This window comes from Sus scrofa, chromosome 11 (genome assembly GCF_054392235.1).
Source record: "Sus scrofa isolate SSC_HxYL_T2T_F1_AM1 chromosome 11, Sscrofa_HxYL_maternal_Yorkshire_Landrace_v2.0, whole genome shotgun sequence".
In the NCBI taxonomy this organism is placed as follows: Eukaryota; Metazoa; Chordata; class Mammalia; order Artiodactyla; family Suidae; genus Sus; species Sus scrofa.
This window is the reverse complement of record NC_139393.1, coordinates 16,784,106-16,804,964: the sequence shown is the minus strand read 5'-3', so window position 1 is coordinate 16,804,964 and position 20,859 is coordinate 16,784,106. Positions and strand designations below refer to the sequence as shown.

General features: G+C 39.7%; 1 protein-coding gene and 1 pseudogene across 9 annotated transcripts in view; one reads left to right on the top strand and one right to left on the bottom strand.

Annotated features, from left to right (window-relative positions):
• The window catches only part of WDFY2 (WD repeat and FYVE domain containing 2), a 179,934-nt gene that overhangs the window by 109,130 nt on the left and 49,945 nt on the right, over positions 1 to 20,859 (top strand). For all 8 annotated transcript variants that reach the window (XR_014819399.1, XM_084981697.1, XM_084981698.1 and 5 more), the window contains one exon: positions 19,993 to 20,047. Coding sequence is in view for 7 of the 8 variants with exons in the window: in XM_084981697.1 (XP_084837823.1) it covers positions 19,993 to 20,047 (55 nt within the window). In the remaining variant the exon portion in view is untranslated. The remainder of the gene's footprint in view (positions 1 to 19,992; positions 20,048 to 20,859) is intronic.
• LOC146398557 (olfactory receptor 8H1-like) lies at positions 12,515 to 15,775 on the bottom strand (annotated as a pseudogene). The gene has a single exon (XR_014819405.1). The product of XR_014819405.1 is annotated as an olfactory receptor 8H1-like (transcript).

Genomic DNA, 20,859 nt, shown 5'->3' with positions numbered 1-20,859 from the left:
CAGAAAAGATTTGGGCCATGAGGCATCTCTTAGGAAGGGGACCGTCTCCTCCCGTCCCTCTTCCTGGGTAGAGAGAACGTTCCAGCGTTTGGTAGCCAGCAAAGCCTCTTTTCATAATTTAAAAACAAACAAGCATAACTCAACTCTCTGGGCAAATTGGCAGAAGCTGAAGTGAAGACTAATGAAAACCGAAAGTCAGGTCAGTCACTGAACCAGTAGTTCTCAGACTCTGGTCTGTGAGGTCAAAGCTGTTTTCATAGTACTACTTAGATGCTGTTTGCCTTTTTAATTTTCATTCTCTAACAAGTGTGCAGATTGAATGCAGAAGCAGAGATGAAGAGCCACCTGATTCAGTTAATGAGATTTGCAGAAATGGAAAACAGTGCCACTCTTTCCGCTTAATTTTTTTGTTTTCCACATTAGAGATATCTCAAAACGAGTGTTATTTATATTAATATATAATAAATTTGTTGTTATTTTAATGAATAGTTTATAATTTTCTCAGTTTTCATTTGTGATATGAGAAATATGAATAGATCCAACCCATGGGTCCTCAATAATTTTTAAGAGTAAAGGGAACTAGAGACCCTTTGAACACTGCTGATTTAAACAAAAGGACAACTAAGAGGTGCCAGTTCCAGGTTGCTGATCTCTAAAGTGTGGGGACAGCCACCAGCAAGAACATGAGTGTCTTCAAGGGTGTTTCTCAGCATCATCCTTCGGGGATTTGAAAATTTTTTGATCTTATGCAGAAAGGGAAAATAAAGCACATATTGAAAGCAAATCCAAAGAGAGTGCAAGGCATGTTGGTAGACACAGACCAGTTGGTAGACACAGATAAGACACAGTGGGTGAGACCCAGGCTCCTTCCCTCCTCATTCCATGGGGCCCAGACTCCAGGAGTGATACTTGGCCCAGAGACTGGCCTGGGTTCTTATCTGGGCTGGCTAGGGTCCTAGTGAGAAAAGATACTTAGGCTGGTCAGATTCCTGCCTTGAATTTGAACCTGGAAGTACTAAGAGAGCAAGCCAGTGGGTGAACTTGAAGCCAAAAGTTCATGTCACACAGAAGGGCTTGGAGGGGCTGTGATGGCCACGTGCAAGCCCTGCTTATGAGGGAATAGAAGCTCAGTTGTCAGGTGACAACTTGAGAAAGGACAGTAGGTTGCATTAGAAATAACGGGAGAGAGGCCCCGAGCCTGCAAGAGAGACAGAAGGTGGCCAGTGTAGCCTCAGTGACCAGTGCTGCCCCATCATGGCCTCTGTCTCTTTCGAGTAAATCCTTTTTTCTTTATTAGCTTGAGTTCCCGGAAACCAAAAGAGCCGGAGTGAAACCTAGAGTCACACAAATGTGCAGACTTGAAGGACCAGCAGTTTGTATGGTTAAGACTGACTTGAATTTGCTTCTGAACTACCTGGTAGCCAAGGCAACAAGGAGACACTGTTAATCACAAAACTGGATTAAAAAAAGAAGGCAGTTAAAAGGGTATTTAATAGTTTTCTTATAATCAATTACCTTCTTATATATGGAAGTCCTTTAAAAGATGAAAAATAGACTTACCGTATGCTCCAGTAATCCCTCTTATGAGTATATATCCCCAAAATAATTCGAAGCAGGATCTGGAAGAGAGATTTGCAAACCCATGTTCATTATTGACAGTTGCAAAGAGGTAAAAGCATCCCTAGTGTCCCTTAACAGATTAAAAAATGTGGTATATACATATATACATATTCAGTCTTTAAAAGGAAGCAAATTCTGACACATGCTTTGTGAAATAAGCCCATCACAAAAGGAGAACTACTGTGTGATTCTACTCTCATGAAGTATCTAAAGTGGTCAAAATCATAGAAACCAAAAATGGATGGTTGCCAAAGACTGGGGGAGGGCTGGGAAGGAATTGATGTTTAATGTGTATAGAGTTTCAGTTTTGTTTTCTTTTCGTTTTTGTCTTTTTAGGGCCGCACCTGTGGCATATGGAAGTTTCCAAGCCGGGGTTCCAATTAAAGCTGCAACTGCCGGCCTACACCACAGCCACAGCAGTGCCAGATCTGAGCCGCATCTGCGATCTACACCACAGCTCATGGCAACACCGGATCCTAGACCCACTGAGCAAGGCCAGGGATGGAACCTGTGTCCTCACGGATACCCGTCAAGCTTGTTACCACTGAGCCACAGCGGGAACTCCGAGTTTCAGTTTTTTAAGATGAAGAAGTTCCTAGGGATGCACAGTGCAACAGCATGATATGCTTCACACCACTGAACTCTGCACTTCAAAATGGCTATGTTATGTACTTGTACCACAATAAAAAATGTCAGTCATGCTCATGTAAATTAATAATTGAGGCATAAGGTAATATATTTAACAATATCCTGGATGTTTTTACTTTGTTATTTTTTAAATTATATTTTTGTCTTTTTAGGGCTACACCCATAGCATATGAAAGTTCCCAGGCTAGGGGTTCAATCTGAGCTACAGCTGCCACTGCAACACTAGATCCAAGCCGCATCTGCAGCCTACACCATAGTTCATGGCAACCCTGGATCCTTAACCCACTGAGCGGGGCCAGGGATCCAGCCCACATCCTCATGGATACTAGTTGGGTTCGTTAGTGCTGAGCCACAACGGGAGCTCCCCTGGACGTTTTTAAAGTAGAGGCAGAAATGGATTTTACAGAGAAATGTAAAATGAGACATGTACTGATACTGAGTCTCCCAAAAAGATTTTCCTTTAGATCAATTTCTATTTTATGAAGAAGATGCAGGAAGAACACCTCCGTTCCCAACCAGAAATGTAGTATCTGTGTGTTCAAGAAACTTTTTATAAAGTTTGCTGGTGGCTCAACGGGTTCAGGATCCAGCGTTGTCATTGCGGTGGCTTGGGTTTGATCCCTGACTTGGGGACTTCCATGTGCCATGGGCACAGCCAAAAAAAATTTCAAAGAAAAAGAAAAAAGAGGGAGGAAGGAAGAAAGAATGGAGGGAAGAAAAGGAAGAAAGAAGGAAAAAAAACTGGTCAAGAAATGTACTTGGCCCAGGGGGGACCGGCTACCTTGCATTCACACAAAGTGTGGGCGTTCTTGAAGGGGGACAGGTTCTCTAGATTCTTCCAGCACCTGGGCCTTACTGTGCTCTTGTCATGCCTGCCTGGTGTCTGGATGGAACCAGAAGCTGCAGCAAGACAGTCTGGATCCTAGTCTGCTGTTCCATTACCTCCTGCATTTCCCAGAAGGATCCAAGACATCCCTGGAACTTGGGATATGCAGGAGTCTAAGGGGCCGGAAAAAATGTATGTATATCTTTGACTTGAGTGAGAACAGAAAGTACGCCTGTTGACTCTTACGTAGACGGACTTAAAGCCCAGGAGCACCTTGACTCTGGTCAGCTGACCTCTGCTACCAAACAAGAGCCCTGGTATCTCCTTGACAGATGCATTTTTCTAGACCAAGAGGAAATAACCATCGTTCTTGTGAAACGTGCCACGAGAGGGGTGAGAATGGCGTGTTGCACACAAGACGGGCCTCGTTCATGTTCGTTAATGACAGGGTGTGTTGGCAGCTTTTCTGCTTGTATTATGTTGTCCAAATAAAGATACATTACCACCTGAGACTTACTCTGCAGGACTTGGTTTTCATAGGGATTCAAAGAGATGGCCAGCAGCAGAAAAAGCATTGCCATGCAGTTCCCGTCATGGCTCAGCTGGAACCGACTAGCAGCCATGAGGAGGCGGGTTCGATCCCTGGCCTTGCTCATTGGGTTGAGGATCTGGCCTTGCCCTGAGCTGTGGTGTAGGTCATAGGTACGGCTGGGATCCCGTGTTGCCGTGGCTGTGATGTAGCCTGGCAGTTGCAGTTCTGATTCGACCCCTGGCCTGGGAACCTCCGTATGCTATGGATTCGGCCCTCGAAAACAAACAAACAAAAAAAGTAGCATTGAAAAAAGAAAAAGCGTCAACAAATATGTGAAGCATTACTCCATTTTCACCCTTTACCCTGTAATCACAGTGCTGGCTGACAGTAGCGGCTCTTAACATTGGAACGCAACCAGCCTTGCCAGTTTTTCTCTTTTCTTCTTTTCCCTTAATTTGATCTGAAACCTGCATTCTCTCTTTCCTTCTAAATCTTAGGAAGAAAACGTGGCTTCATTCTGCCTTTGGAGTTCCAACTGTGTTCAGTGTCCCATGTGACTGAGTAGCCTATCCAGCAGTGACCATCTCACTGTCACTGCCACAAATCAGGACTTTTAATGGGTTCATATCGTGTTTCCCAGGAACTGTGATATCACTATTTTTCAGTTTTATTTTATTTTTGTCTTTTTAGGGCCCGCATGTCTGGCATATGGAGGTTCCCAGGCTAGGGGTTGAATCGGAGCTACAGCTGCTGGCCTACACCACAGTCACAGCAATGCCAGATCCGAGCCACGTTTGTGACTTACACCACAGCTCACCGTGACGCCAGATCCTTAACCCACTCTGCAAGGCTAGGGATTGAACCTTCGTTCTCATGGATGCTGGTCGGGTTCATTTCCGCTGAGTCACAATGGGAACTCCTATTTTTCAGTTTTAGTCCAAAAGTGGCAACCATAAACCTCTCTTTTTTGACTCAGAACTTACCAAGTCCCATTCACAGACATTAACAACAAAAATCTAAATATGGTCTCAAAAAGAAATATGTGGAACTTTGTTGAAGAAAATTATAAAATATTGTGACTATTACATAAAAGGAGACTTTTAAATGTCAGTTCTCCCTGAACATAGAGATTTAGTGCAATTCCAAGCAAAATTCTTAATGTGATTTTTCTTTTTTGTCACAAAAAAGATTATTTTAATGACCATCTAGCTACACATTTTTTTTAAGAAAGAAATTAGGAGACCCATAGCTTCTATGTTAACACATATTTTATATCCACAGTAATTAAATGATTTCCATTTTGACACAAGAATAGCAGATCAATAGAGCAGAGTTAGATAACTCCCAAACAGACCCAATTATATGTAAGAACATAAAATATGGTAAAGAAGATATTACAGGTCAGTCATGGATGGGAAAAGTTTTTAAATAAATAGTGCTGAAGCTGTTGGTTTGCTCTTAAGAAAAAGATCAATTTTAATCTTCACTTCATATCCTATACCAAATTCCAGGAGCTTTAAGCAGCAGTAAATGTACAAAGTAAAGCTTTAAAAAAGAAAAACAAAAAACTAGAAGTAAACAGAGTGGACATTTATAAACAGTCTATGAGGAAGAACATGTAAGCTTAAAACAGTGGAAATCCCAAAGGAAAATGTCACATCTGATTACATAAAATTTGAAACTTCTCAGTATGAAAAAGCTGCTTAAATATAGTTTAAACGAAAACAACAAATAATTGTTTAAAATGTGGTAGAGAAAAGATAACATCCTCCATATGTAATGAGCATATACAAATAGATAAGAAAAACACTGAAATCCAATAGATAGCAGGAAAGTCAGAAAAGAGGAAATAATACTTTATAGTGTTAAAATTTTGTAAGTTCTGTTTTTTCTAAGTAATAGCAATTTTAGAATATCCATATTGACTAGAATTGAATAAAATAGACTCTGTGATAGAGCCTGTACAGTGATAGAGGGGACATAAACTGGCACAAATTGTTTAGAAAAATATTGGAAATATGCAACTACAGCGTTAGAAGTATTTGTACCTTTATATCAATAATTCTGTTTCTAGATATACCATCATACAAATAGACAAAGATTATTTATAATCTCGCTGTTTTTATAGTAATAACTGATGTTTTAGAAATGTAGTGGTCAGGAACGAATTAGTTAAACTCTTACATGGCCTTCCAGTGGAATTTTATGTAGCCATTAAACATATGTTTTCAAAGAATATTTAGTAACATGGAAAATACTTCAGTAGTGCTACTCTTCCAATCTAAGGTGTTTTTTTTTGTTGTTTTTTTGTTTTTTTTGGTCTTTTTGCCATTTCTTGGGCCGCTCCTGCGGCATATGCAGTTTCCCAGGCTAGGGGTCTAATCGGAGCTGTAGCTGCCAGCCTATGCCAGAGCCACAGCAATGCGGGATCCGAGCCGCGTCTGCAACCTACACCACAGCTCACGGCAACGTCGGATCCTTAACCCACTGAGCAAGGGCAGGGACCGAACCTGCAACCTCATGGTCCCTAGTCGGATTCGTTAACCACTGCGCCACGACGGGAACTCCCAATCTAAGGTGTTTTTGTGTATACCAGGGAAAAGACTGAAAAGCAAAATAATCAAAATAATAGTAGTATTTATCACTATTTGATAGACTTACAGACAATTTAAATTTCCTTCTTGATATTATACCATAGTTTCTGTATATAGAGTAAGCATATTACTTTTATAATCAGAAAAATAAAAATTAAAAATAAAGCACATATCTTTAGTACATTGATTTCTGAATTTGAAATTCAAGTAAACAAAAAAATATGTAAAAATATATAGACTATTTGAAATTTATCTTCTTTTCATTGGATAGATAAACAAATAGATTTAGAACTTTGGGTAAAACACATTTTTTTCTCATCTACAGAATACTTACAAAATCATTAATATCTTGACCATGAAGAAAATCTTACTGAATTGTAAAATGTAAAGATATTATGTTTCCTGAATATAAGTTAGTAAAACTAGAAATTAACAACAAAAGATAGCCATAAGTGTAACTGCTTATAAATTAAGATTTTTTTCTAAATAATTCCTAACTTAAGGAAACCAATATATATAAATTATACTTTTAGAATTCATAAAATAATACAGAAATTGTTTTAAGTGTGAGCCGATTTATATCCAAACCTATGGAATGCAGTCAAATCTATATATATAGCATTTCTCCTTAAAATATTACTACTTTAAATAAAGATATATACATATGAACCTAAGCATTCAGTCTATGAATAAGTGATAAAATAAACCAAAAGAAGTTCAGAAAAGAGAAGTATAAAAATAAATCCTGAAATTAGAGATAGAGCAAACAAAAGGACAGCAAAGAAAACCAAAAGCTACATTTTAGAAAGTACTGATAAAATAGATAAATTCCTGGCACATGTCATTAAAGAAAATTATAAAAATAAAAAGCTGATGATATTAATCACATTATATTTATAACCACCTAATTATGCAATAATGCCACATATGTACTTTTTAAAATCACTGCACTATGCAGAATCATATAAAAAAAAGCAAGGACATAAGGGGAAAATAGGGACACAGTACTCAAAAAACTGTTTCCAAAAAACAACCAGCTTTGTTGGTGATACGTAAGAAGTAAAGATAGGACACTTGTGGGAGTTCCCGTCGTGGCGCAGTGGTTAACAAATCCGACTAGGAACCATGAGGTTGCAGGTTCAGTCCCTGCCCTTGCTCAGTGGGTTAAGGATCCGACGCTGCCGTGAGCTGTGGTGTAGGTTGCAGACGCGGCTCAGATCACGCGTTGCTGTGGCTCTGGTGAAGGCTGGCGGCTACAGCTCTGATTAGACCCCTAGCCTGGGAACCTCCATATGCCGTGGGAGCGGCCCAAGAAATAGCAAAAAGACAAAAAATAAAAAATAAAAAAATAAAGATAGGACACTTGTTAAAATACTAGTACAGTTTTTACACATATGTTAAAATGTTAGGGAGTCCATAAACGTACAATGTATACAGAACTCTACCTGGAAAAAGACCTGAAGTTTTCTTACTGAAGTGGGCCTCAGAAGGGCTGTAGCCTGTGAGTTATTTTGAAGTGGTAGGAGGAGGTTACGTGAAGGTAGAAGGCCAAGTTTTAACACCAGGTGTAGATCTGTGTGGCTCTCAAGGGGTAGTACCCTGAGGTGGCTGGTAGATGCCCAGATGAGTGGGGGCTGTGTGTGTATGTGTGTGTTTTGCATATTCCTACACAGTTCAGTTCAGCTGGATTCAGTTTTCGGTGTTCACCTCGTGTTTGTGGAGCAGATGTGAAGTTGGAGCTCTGCTCAGATCATTCCCTAATATGCCAATCCTGTTGAAACAAATTCATGTTTTCAGAATAAGTGGTATAGGGAGCTCCTGTTGTGGATTAGCAGGTTACGGACCCAGCTGGTATCCATGAGGACACAGGTTTGATCCCTGGTCTTGCTTAGTGGATTAAGGATCAAGTGTTGCCCTGAGCTGTGGTGTAGGTTGCAGATGTGGCTCGGATCCGGCGTTGCTGTGGCTGTGGTGTAGGCCAGCAACTGCAGCTCTGATTCAACCCCTAGCCCAGGAACTTCCATATGCCACAGATAAGGCCCTGAAAAAAAAAAAAAGGAATAAGTGGTATAACAGAACTGCCTATACAAGATAGAGAGTTAAAGAATCAGGACAATATTATGTCAGTTCCATGGTAATATATTTGAAAATTTAAAGAAAAATGTGTTATTTTATAACAAAATATAACTTCATAAACTTGAATCAAGGAGATATTAAAAGATTACACAGACCAATAACTGTAATTAGAAATGAGAAAAGTTGTTAAAGAGCTGCTATGTTAAGAATGAGCAGGCGTTCACAATTTTATAGCCAAATTCTCTCTCATTCTTCAATCAGAGTTGTTCATTATATTCCAGAAGGTCTTTTTTTTTTTTAAAGTAATATGCTTAATTCATTTTACAAATTTAGCATTTATTTGTTTAACTTAACTCTCAAAGAGTACTTACTGTGTGCCAGGCATTGCTTTAAACGCTTCATAGACATCAACTAATCCTCCCTGCAGTCTTAGGAGGTTATGTAGAAAAGAAAACGGAAGCACTGTAATCTTGAGTCAATTGTCCAAGATCGTGTAACCAGTACCTATTTTAGCTGCGATTTAAACCAGACAGTTTGGCTTCAGTGCCTGAGCTCTGAACTCTTAACTACAGTGCTTCGCTCTCTTTAACTCACAACCCAAGGAAGATAGCTCTGTGGTTCCTCAGCGGCTTTCTGAGTGGTATGAAGTCTAGCCCTAGCAAGGCCTAAAATCTGAATTTTCCAGTGGCTGCTAGCAAGGATAGGCAGTACACCCTTCCAGAAGGAGCGGGAAGGTAAGTTCCATGGAGTTACCAGGACACAGGTTCGATCCCTGGCCTGGCACACCAGCTTAAAGGATCTGGCGTTGCCGGAGCTGTGATGGAGGTCAAAACTGGGGCTCGGATCTGATCCCTGGCCCGAGAACTCCATATGCCTCAGGGTGGCCAAAAAACAAACAAACAAACAAACAAACAAAATGAAGGAAAGGAGGAGAGAGCTGGTGGATAAATTCCCTCCTCACCCCTTTCTCCAGTGGATTCTTCCAAAAGCCTGATATTTTTTCGGTCTGTCAAGAGGCTTACCGCCTGCTGGGGAACTAGCTGGGCTTCCTCATGAAACACGGGTCGGTGTGGTGACACAGCATTCATCTTTTCCACTTTGTTTTGTTTTTTCCTCACTCAGACCTGCTGATACTGCACCTCCAAACAAGAAAGAGCATTTAAGTTTCACTTCAAACCCTACTTTTTAGGAAATCAGGCTGCAGCAGAATTTGTAGATTAAATTGATAGAACGAGAAGTGATTATAGCGAGTAAACATATACATACTGCTCTGATTCATAAGCATTTGGGGTGATGCATTTTAAACCATAGTGAGCTACAACTTTTTGTATATTAATTTGACAAAAAAATTGAAAAGATGAGTAATACATAATGCTGATGAGATGGGGGAGATAAGCTATTGCATGAGGGCCAGATGGTAGGGAATTGAAATACTGTGTACTTTTAGGACATGAAAGGGCAGTGTTTATTCAAATATTAAGTGTACACAGTCTTTTTTTTTATATTTTAAATTTATTCAGACCACATGCTACATAAAATAAAATGACAAGGAATGTTCATGTCAAATAGAAATAGCTTAAATCTTTCATATTGTCCATTGAGTACATTGCACATGTGAATGACATTCTATGCATGGTTTCCAAACTGTATTTTAAGACAACAGGGTCATCCTAATTTTGGAGAATTTAGTTTAATTGAATTATCATTTTATCAACTTACGTTCTATCAACAAAATCATAGAATCTGTTGACCACATTTGGCTACACAAACCAACAGGATACATTTCCTAATCATAAAAATAGAAATAACTCAAAGCAAAAGAAAAACATAGTTAATAAAAAACAGTAGAATGGGAGTTCCCGTCATGACTCAGTGGTTAACGAAACCGACTAGGAACCATGAGGTTGCAGGTTCGATCCCTGGCCTTGCTCAGTGGGTTAAGGATCCGGCGTTGCCGTAGCTGTGGTGTAGGTCGCAGATGCGGCTCGGATCCCGAGTTGCTGTGGCTCTGGCGTAGGCCGGTGGCTACAGCTCCTATTCGACCCCTAGCCTGGGAACCTCCATGTGCCACTGGTGCGGCCCAAGAAATGGCAAAAAGACAAAAAAAAACGGAATAATGAAAAGAGCCTATAAATATATATAAATGACATAATGCTTACAAAAGATGAGAGAAGTGCCAAAAAAGCCTATTGTTAAACTATTCTAAGCAAAACCCAATAGCAATAGATGTAAATATAAAGTCCAAATAACATGGATATCAGACAGAAAGATACGTCATAACTTTGTCATTCATATGTAATATGGGAATTTTTGAATAAACTAGTTAGAGAAAGATAATTCATATTTAAAAGCTTTGAATAAGTTAATTGACACTTTTCAGTTAGACAAAGATTTTTAAACATTTAACTACTAAAAGAATTCATAATTTTGCACTTTATTTTAAATATTTAAAAAGTGTTTAAGGAAAATAATCAAATGTAATTTTACAAAGAAAATGCAAATTTCAAAAAGTTAAAAAATTATAATTTTTATTGCTTGAATAAGAACTATCTAGGTACAAAAGTTTAAACAAAAAATAACAAGTAGTGGGAACAAGGAAACTTATGTCCTTAGATAGCCTTGGAATAGCAGAGTAAATAAAAACTGCAATTTCAGATTATACAGAAGAAAATATTTAGGGAGTTGCCTTGTGGTGCAATGGGTCAAGGATCCAGCCTTGTCACTGCAGAGGCCCCAATAGCTGCTGTGGCACAAATTTTCTTCCTGGCCTGGGAGCTTCCACCATGCCTCGGGCATGGCCAAAATAATAATAATAATATAACAAAATGCAAATAAAGGAAATTTTAGCACTCAGTCTAACTAAAATATATGAGTTGCTGAAAAATCTAAATTCGTTGTAAATTTGTAGCTTTTAAATTTGTCCCTGTTAAAAGAATATAGGACAAGTGAGTCAAGCATTTAATGCCATCATTTATTTTAATGATTATAAAAACCCATAGAATACAGAAGAAAGGCAAGGATTTTTAAAAAATACACACAATTTCAACAAAGTCGTAGTTTACCGAAGCTTGTTGATACATCACATAAAGGTCAGGTAGCCACCAAAGAGATAGTACTGCATGCAAAATTTTAACTTGATGAATTTACAAATGTTTCAGGCCCAAAGCATTGCAGAATGAGTCTTGAGTTTTTCCCATGTACCAAGAACCCTTTCACCTTAGGTTTCAATAACTAAAGAATAAATAAAAGGTTAAATTTGTAAGTTTATACAGAAAGCTACAAAAAAGTCCATAGGAAATGACAAATATTGCTTATGTATATAATATGTATGAATATACACAGAACCATCAATCTAGACCACATACAAAGCTGTTGATAACTGTTAGGCCTTTGTATTAACTTAAATTTTTTCAGTGTTTTCCAATTTTCTCCAGTGTCAATATATAGCACTCTTACGTCAAAACTATGAAGTGCTGAGTTGTTCCTTAGCTGTTTGTGTTTGTCCTTTAAATCAAACAAAAGTGATTGATAAAACTCAAGTGAACATTCTTTAAGAAGAAGTCAGGGAGCATTAAAAATAAAGCAGAAATGTGAGTGGTCTAAGGATGATGACCAGCATTGGTTAGTACTACCTTAAGTGCCTCCCAGTCATTATCTGACTTAATCTTTATAATACCTTCATGGACCTGGAATTCATACTTGTATTCTGAAGCTGGGGAATCCTGAGGCTAAAACGTCCCTTGAGTTTTCAAGTGTTATACAGCTAAAAAGGGTAGAAGGTCTAGAATTTACATTCTGGAATGTTTGGTACCAAAGCAGGTGTTCACAACCACTCTGCTATATTGCTTCTCCATAAAATAAATAAAATATTTCTAAAACTTTTCACATTACTCACCAAATGGAGGGAGCTCTTTTCCATAATAAAATTCTCTGAAGTTGGAGTATAAACGGGAATTTGTATGATAGAGATTAAAAAAGGACAATTGTATGTTTTCACTTTGCAAATCAGTTGCCCTTAAAAACATGAAAATTTAGACCATAGATTTAATGTGTTTCCTAGTTTCCATGTACTTGATGGATTTCTGCAGTCAAATGCTCAACCACTGATTGATGCTCAGTACCCCATGTGGATTTCTAAAGGCATATTCCTGGCAGTGAAAAGATCAGATTTGGTTAAGAAAATGATGGTTTTAATAAATACAAGAAGGATTCAACTGTTTCTGGAAAGAGACCAAGGAAATGCACTATAAGGACGAGGAGGGAAAAAACAGTTGAAATCACAAGATTAGAGTCACTGTCATTTTACTTGCTTGGAGCCCGCTGTTTTCTGCGTGATTCTATTGAAATCATTATCTACTTCTTTGTTTCTAAGACTGTAAATGAGTGGATTCAGCATGGGGATGACAATAGTATAAGAAGCAGAAGCCACTTGATCCTTTCCCAAGGAGTAGGACTTACTTGGTTTTAAATATGTAAAAATCCTAGTGCCATAAAAGATGGTGACTCCCAGGAGGGAAGGCACAAGTAGAGAAGGCGTTTTGCTTTCCTGAAGTGGAAGTAATTTTCTGGATAGTAGACAGGATAGACACATAGGACACTACTATTGTGATAAGAGACGCCATTGCAGTGGAGCCAGCTACAATGAATATCATTATTTCCATGTCTTTTATATCAGCGCAGGACAAGGCTAAAATTGGGAATTTGTCCCAGAAGAAGTGATGGATTACACTGGAGTCACAGAAATCCAGTCTGCTCATGCAAAGCACATTGACCAAGGAGTCCATGAAGCCAATCAAATAAGATCCCAACACAAGTGAGCAGCAGCATCTTGTGGACATAACAACATGGTAATGCAGAGGATTGCAGATGGCTGCATGGCGATCGTAGGCCATGGAAGAGAGAAGAAAAGATTCAGTGGCCCCCAAGAAAACAAAGAAATACATCTGGGTTAAGCAGTTTATGTATGAAATATACTTCGAGGAAGGCAGTGAGTCTCTAAGGTTTTAGGTGTGATGACTGTTGAGTAACTGAAGTCAAGGAATGACAGGTGGCTGAGGAAAAAATACATCGGAGTGTGAAGCTGGAAATCCAGGCATGTTATCAACATCATCCCTGCAATGCCCAGCACAGTGAGCAGGTATATCAGGAGAAAGGGCATAAACCAGATCCTCTGGATTGCTTCAGAATCTGTTGATCCCATAAGGATGAAGTCGGCATGTGTGTGTGTGTGTGTTCTTCTTTCCACCCATCGTGTTCAAAACTTAAGTGGCTTTTCATTGGAAGTTGACGATGATCCAAAAAAGCCAGGGTTCTCTGCTCCACGCTTTTTCCCTCAGGCCTTGCCTATGCATAAGGATGTAAATGTAGGCCAAAAAAGGCTGTAGCTGTGCTGAAATAAAACCAGAGAGCTTTGATGTGCAAAGTGGAGGCATCTGCCCCACAGCACGTCCCTCTGGCCGAGAGGCTGATGCAGCAGCACAGGAATAGGAATGGCGGTCTTGCTGTGCAGAGTCAGAAGCATGCGGTCTCTTCAAGCCTGTTGATGGTTCTAGCCAAACGGAATTTCTCTTGATAGCAACAATGCAGTGTAACAGCTCACACTCGGTCTTCTATCAAAGCACCAATATGCTCCTTCTGGCCAAGCACGAAGATGCTCCTGCCAGCTACTTGACAGTGTCCCACAGTGTCGGATCTACTGCAAGACAAGGTGGTAGTGTACAGCTCATCCAACGACACTCTCAGACGGAGTGGGCTCTCAGTGTACACAATCTTTAAACTGGCAATCTTTTCAACATACACATTAGGTCATATGTTTGTACATTCAAAGACACTTCATGTTGTATTGTTGTGATATTAAAAATAGGAGAGAAGCAGAATGTCCATTGGGGGATACATGAATAAAATATGACATATCCATATTTTGGAGTGTTATACAGCCATCAGGAAGAGTAAATTTGAACCATGTGTTTTACCCTGGAAAGATAGTTCTTATATATTATAAATGAAAAGAACAAGTTGTACAGTGTGATTCTGTTTTTGTACAATGAAGTAAAAAATCTATATATGTTTGCGTAAGGGTTTTGCTTATAAATTTAAAAATGCGAAAGGGTACAGCGGACTATTAACACTTTCCTTCACTGGACTGAGATGGAGGGTGGAGATAATTACCAACCTCTTCCTTATACATACCGTATTATTTGATCTATTAGAGTGAGCATTAAAACCAGACAAGAAACCAGAAACTTTGCCACTAAAATCAGGTTCCAGGCAAGGATAACCACTCTCACCATTCCTTTTCAATGTTGTACTGGCAGTTTTAGCTGATGCAATACGACAAGAAAAGGAAATTTAAAAAATACTCATTGGGAAGGAAGAAATAAGACTCTCTTTGCAGATGAAATGATCATTTATGTAGAAAATCTAAAGGAATTAATGTAAACTGGAACTAGTGAGCAGTTATATTGAGGTTTTAGGATTCAAGGTTAATAGACAAAAGTCAGTCATTTCCTGTTTATCAGCAATGAACATGTAGAAATTGAAGTTAATAAACATGGTCATTTACATGAGCGCCCAAAAGATGAAATACTTTAGTATAAATCTAACAAAATATGTACAAGATCTGTATGAGGAAAACTTCAAGACTCTGATGAACAAAATCAAAGAACTAAACAAATAGATATTCCATGTTCATAGAGAAGAAGACTCAATATTGTCAAGATGTCACTTCCTCCAACTTGATCTTTAAATTCAATGCCTTGTCACTAGGCAACTCAGCAATCATTGGTATTTACCAAAGGAGCTGAAAAGTTAAAACCTGCACACAGATGATTATAGCAGCTTTATTTATAGTTGCCAAAACTTGGAAGCGATTAAGATGTCCTTTAGTAGATGAACGGATAAATAAACTGTGATACATCCTGTCCGAGGATACATCCTGTCAGTGAAATATTACTTGGTGCTAAAAAGAAATGAGCAATCAAGCCATGAAAAGAATGGAGGAAACTTAAATGCATGTTAGTAAGTAAGAGAAATCAATCTGAAAAGGCCGCCTAATGTAGGATTCCAACTATACGGCAATCTGAAAAAGGCAATACTTTGGAGATGGTGAAAAGATCAGTGGTGCCAGGGCTTAAGCAGGAGAGAAAGATGAATAGGTCGAGCACAGAGGATTTTTAGGGCAGTGAAAATACTCTTTATGATACTCTAATGGTGGATAAATGTCATTATACATGTGTCAAAATCCACAGAATTTATAACACCAACTGTGAAACCTAGTGTAAACTGTGGACTTTGAGTGATAATGATGTGTCAGTGTAAGCCATCAGTTATGACGAATGTGCCACTCTGGTGTGGGATGTTGATAAAGGGGGAGGCTGTACATGTGTGGGAATAGGGGCTGTATGAGAAACCTCTGTGTCTTCCCCTCAGTCTTACTGTGAATCTAAAAGTGCTCCTAAAAAATAAAAATTAGGGAGTTCCTGTCTTGAATCGGTGGTAGCAAACTTGACTAGTATCCGTGAGGATGTGGGTTCGATCCCTGGCCTCACTCAGTGGGTTGAGGATCTGGTATTGCCATGAGCCGTGGTGTAGGTCACAGACGCGGCTTGGATCCTGCATTGTTGTGGCTGTGGTATCAGCCAGCAGCTGCAGCTCCGATCCAACCCCTAGCCTGGGAGCTTCCATGTGTCACGGGTGCTGCCCTAAAAAGACAGACGAAAAAAAACCATCAGTCTTGGAGTTCCCACTGGGGTGCAGTGGGATCAGTGTCGTCTCTGCAGCACCAGGACTCAGGTTCGATCCCTGGCCCAGTGCAGTGGGTTAAAAGAGCTGGTGTTGCCACAGCTGTGACGTAGGTTGCATCTGGGGCTCGGATCTGATCCCTGGCCTGGGAACTCCATATGCCATGAGGTGGCCCCCCAGAAACATCAGTCTTGTATTTCTTAGAATAGCATGTTTTTTCTTAGACCAAAAAAAAAAACTTTAAAATGCTGACAAATCTTACAAATTTTCTCTACGATTATGTTTGTATTTTCATAGGAAAAACAAAAGCGCAAACAATTAAGTTTACCAATGCAGTGAACTGGATTTTTTCTTTCTTTCTTTTTTTCTTTTTTTTGCTTTTTAGGGCCAAACCCTCGGCATATGGAAATTCTCAGCTAGCGGTTGAATCAGAGCTACAGCTGCCAGCCTACGCCACAGCCACAGCAACACAGGATCCGAGCTGCGTCTTCGACCTTCACCACATCTCCTGGCAATGCCGGGTCCTTAACCTACTGAGTGAGGCCAGGGATTAAACCTGCGTCCTCATAGATACAAGTTGGATCCCTTTATGCTGCACCACAACGGGAACTCCTGAACTGGTAATTTTATTATGTATGTATATGTTAACCCTCCACACAGGCACAGATCTACATCAAGTTCTTTTTACTTTCTACCCCCCTCCTTTTTCCAAGAGGAATTTATTTACCTTTGGTCCAAGCTAAAGAACTATCTCAGTATATTCAAAATAACATATGAACTATATGAACTCAATAAACACTTGCGCAAATAACATTTATCTTTAAGAAATTTATTTTGTGTGTATGTTAGGAAATTTGGGGTGCTCTAAAGGATGGGGCCTCAGGGTTGTGCTACTCTTGCCTGGGACCAAGGGTGGTAGTGAGCCATTGCTCAGACACGTGCATGGCTTCTTTACCCACCCTGTAAACTCCTTATGGGAAAACAACTTGACTTCTTTAAAAATTAGCCTGCTCTCTTCAACAGTGAGTCTGACTCGGAAATGAGAAATGAATATCGTGCCACTCACTCCTTGAAGAAATAATGATATGAATTTTAAAAGTGACAGGTTGAATAATGTTATTACTGAGAAAATGATGAAGAAAATCCATTTGTGGATGAGCTTCTCAAGGAGGGGTGGGGCGGAAAAGTGAACACCCGGAGGAACTTAGAGTTCATTCTGTCACATCGCTTTGTCCTTTATTTAACTCTGTGACTTCTGTCACAAAGACAGTGTAATTATTTACTTCTGAGAAAATCATACCAACTATGTGAACTCGGTAAATACCCAGACAGCAAGAGTCTGTGCACCTGTCCTCCCACCACTTTCCTTTAAGTTGTCAAGGAGAGATTCTAGAAGCCTCCATATGTTCTGAAAAGATTCTTTGTTCATTTTTTGTTCATCTTTTTTTAAAGTTGTGGTGAAGTATAGCTGATTTACAATGTTGTGATAATTTCCGCTGTACAACAAAGTGATTCAGTTATATACATACACATATCCATTCTTTTTCAGGTTCTTTTCCCATACAAGTTGTCACAGAATATTGGGTAGAGTTCCCTATGCTATACAGCAGGTTCCCTGGTGACCATCCATTCTATATACAATAGTGTGTACATGCCAATCCCAAACCCCCAGTCCACCCCCTGCCCCAGAAGCCAAACGTTGGTTTTCAATCTGAGTCTGTTTTTGTTCTGTAAATAAGTTCATTGAGCATCTTTTCTGACCACAACTGTATAAGATTAGAAATCAACTATAAGAAAAAAACTGGAAAAAACACAAACACATTGAGACTAAATAGTATGCTGCTAAACAACCGATGGATCACTGAAGAAATCAAAGAGGAAGTTAAAAAAAAAATACCTAGAGACAAATGAAAATGAAAAAAAAAAAAAACCACAATGATCCAAAACCTATGGGATGCAGCAAAAGCAGTTCCAAGAGGAAAGATTATAGCAATACAAGTCTACCTCAGGAATCCAAAGTCTCAAATAAACAACCTAGCTTTACATCTAAAGCAACTAGAAAAAGAAGAACAAACAAAACCCATAGTTAGTAGAAGAAAAGAAATTATAAAGATCAGGGCAGAAATAAAATAGAGACAGTAGAAAAGATCAATGAAACTTTGAAAAGATCAACAAAATTGATAAACCGTAAACCATGGCAAGAGAAAAGGAAGAGGACTCAAGTCAATAAAAAAAATTTTTGGCAGTGCCTGTGGCAGGTGGAAGTTCCCCAGCCAGAGATTGAATCCACGCCACAGCAGCGACCCGATTCGCTGCAGTGATGCCAGATTCTTAGCCTGCTGAGCCACAAGGGGACTCCCATCCTTGTTCTGTTTTTAAGCTGAGATAAGAGCGTCAGTTTATTACACTGCAGCATTCCTTATGTTTAACAACCTACTGTTTACATATGGGAATTTTGCGTTTGAAGGAAGCTAAAGACTCGAAGCCTGTCTGGGGCTTATAAACAGACCATCTTATATGTTGTAGATGCTTAGGTGAAGTGTGCAGACATACTCACAAACAAGCATACGTTTTATGTTCCTTGGAAGGAGTATATACAATGTGTTATATAGAAACTGATATTTTTGAGTAAATATGACATCCAAACTAACCTCATTGCATTGGGGGATGCCTTTTACATATCCATTTTATCACTATTTATTGATGACCTACTGTGCCAAGGCACTGTGCCAGCTGCCATAGGGATAGAGGGATTAATAAAATGCAGCCATGATTAGCCTGTTGTATAGGGAAATAAGTTACTGTTGTTAGAATCGTTAAAATATCTTTGTGTGCATGTGTATTTTTAGGGCCACATCCATGGCCTATGGAGGTTCCCAGGCTAGGGGTTAAATTGGAGCTACAGCTGCTGGCCTATGTCACAGCCACAGCAATGCAGGATCTGAGCTGCATTTGCGACCTACACCACAGCTCACAGAAACACTGGATCCTTAACCCACTGAGCGAAGCCAGGGATTGAACCCACGTCGTCATGGATGCTAGTCAGATTCATTTCCACTGAGCCATGATGGGAACTCCCAGATTTATTAAAATATCTAATTGACTTGCCTAGTAAAGGATTACCATCCATTTTCTCACTGCCCAGAGCCTTACAAATTTTTAGCAGTGATACCACTGAGAGAAAAGTAGTTTGAATCAGATTTACCTTCAAAATTGAGCAGGATCAAGACTCCAGAATTGAGAGCAGCAGTTTAAGGATCCAGCATAGCATTGTCACTGCTGTGGCTCAGGTCGCTGCTGTGGCTCAGGTTGCTGCTGTGTCGTGGTTTCCATCCCTGGCCCCAGAACTACTACATACCAAGGGCACGGCCAAAAAAAAAAAAAAAAAAAAAAAAAGACGCTGAACTTGATCTGGTTTTCTTCTCATGTATACTAAAAAAACCCAAAAAACAAAAACAAAAAACATCAGCGTTCCCATTATGGTGCAGCAGAAACAAATCCGACCGGGAACCATGAGGTTGCGGGTTCCGTCCCCGGCCTTGTTCAGTGGGTTAAGGATCTGGCATTGCCGTGAGCTGTGGTGTAGGTCACAGACTCTGCTCAGATCTCACGTTGCTGTGGCTGTGGTGTAGGCAGGCAGCCGTAGCTCTGATTTGACCCCTAGCCTGGGAATCTCCATATGCCTCGGGTGCAGCCTTGAAAAAAAAAAGAAAAAAAAAAAATCAACTTCAGGTTTATAAGGTAAAAATTATGATAATTTCATTGAAATGTAATTGTGATAGTTTCTTCGAAAGAGGTACAGGAAAATGCTGATTTGATTGGCAAAATACTAATGTTAGATATCATTTTGTGATAATGTTTTCTTTATACAATCTAGATACACCAAACATTTATTCAGTTAAAGCTTTTTTTTTTTTTTTTTTTTTGCTTAATGTTTTTTTTTTTCTCTTTTGCAGGAGTTTATTTTATCGGAAGATTATAACAAGATGACTCCTGTGAAAAACTATCAAGGTATGAATGAGAGCAGTGCTTTCATTGTTAAACTTTGAAATATTTCTTGATGGTTCCCACTGGCACAAATAAGGACTTAACTTCACAACAGTCAGAGGGACAAAACAGCAGTCCTCTGTGGTGAATATTATCCCAGTTGTTGAATTGAGAAGCAGAGACTTCCTGGAGTTCACACCGTGGCTCAGCGGTTAACGAACCCGACTAGTATCCATGAGGACACAGGTTCGATCCCTGGCCTCTCTCAGTGGGTTAATGATCCAGTGTTGCCCTGAGCTGTGGTGTCGGTCGAAGACATGGCTTGGATCCCATGTTGCTCTGGCTGTGGTGTAGGCCGGCGGTTACAGCTCCGATTTGACCCCTAGCCTGGGAAACTCCATATGCCTCAGGTGAGGCTCTAAAATGACACAAGACCAAAAAAAAAAAAAAAAAAGGCACAGGCGTCTTAATTATTATTATTATTATTATTATTTGCTATTTGGGGCTGCACCTGCTGCATATGAAGGTTGCTGGCTAGGGGTCGAATTGGAGCTGCAGCTGCCGGCCAAGCTGTGTCTGCGACCTACACCACAGCTCACGGCAATGCCAAATCCTCAACCTGCCGAGCAAGGCCAAGGATTGAACCCGAAACCTCATGGTTCCTAGTCGGATTTGTTTCTGCTGCTCCACAACGGGAACTCCATCTTAATTCTTGAATTAAGAAGAGGTTAGGTGACTGGCCTGTGGTCCTGTAGCTGGTAAAGTGCGGAGCCAGACCAGGTTATTGTGACCCCAGAAGCCACAGGCTTGGTCCTTTGTCTTCCTGTTCCACCACC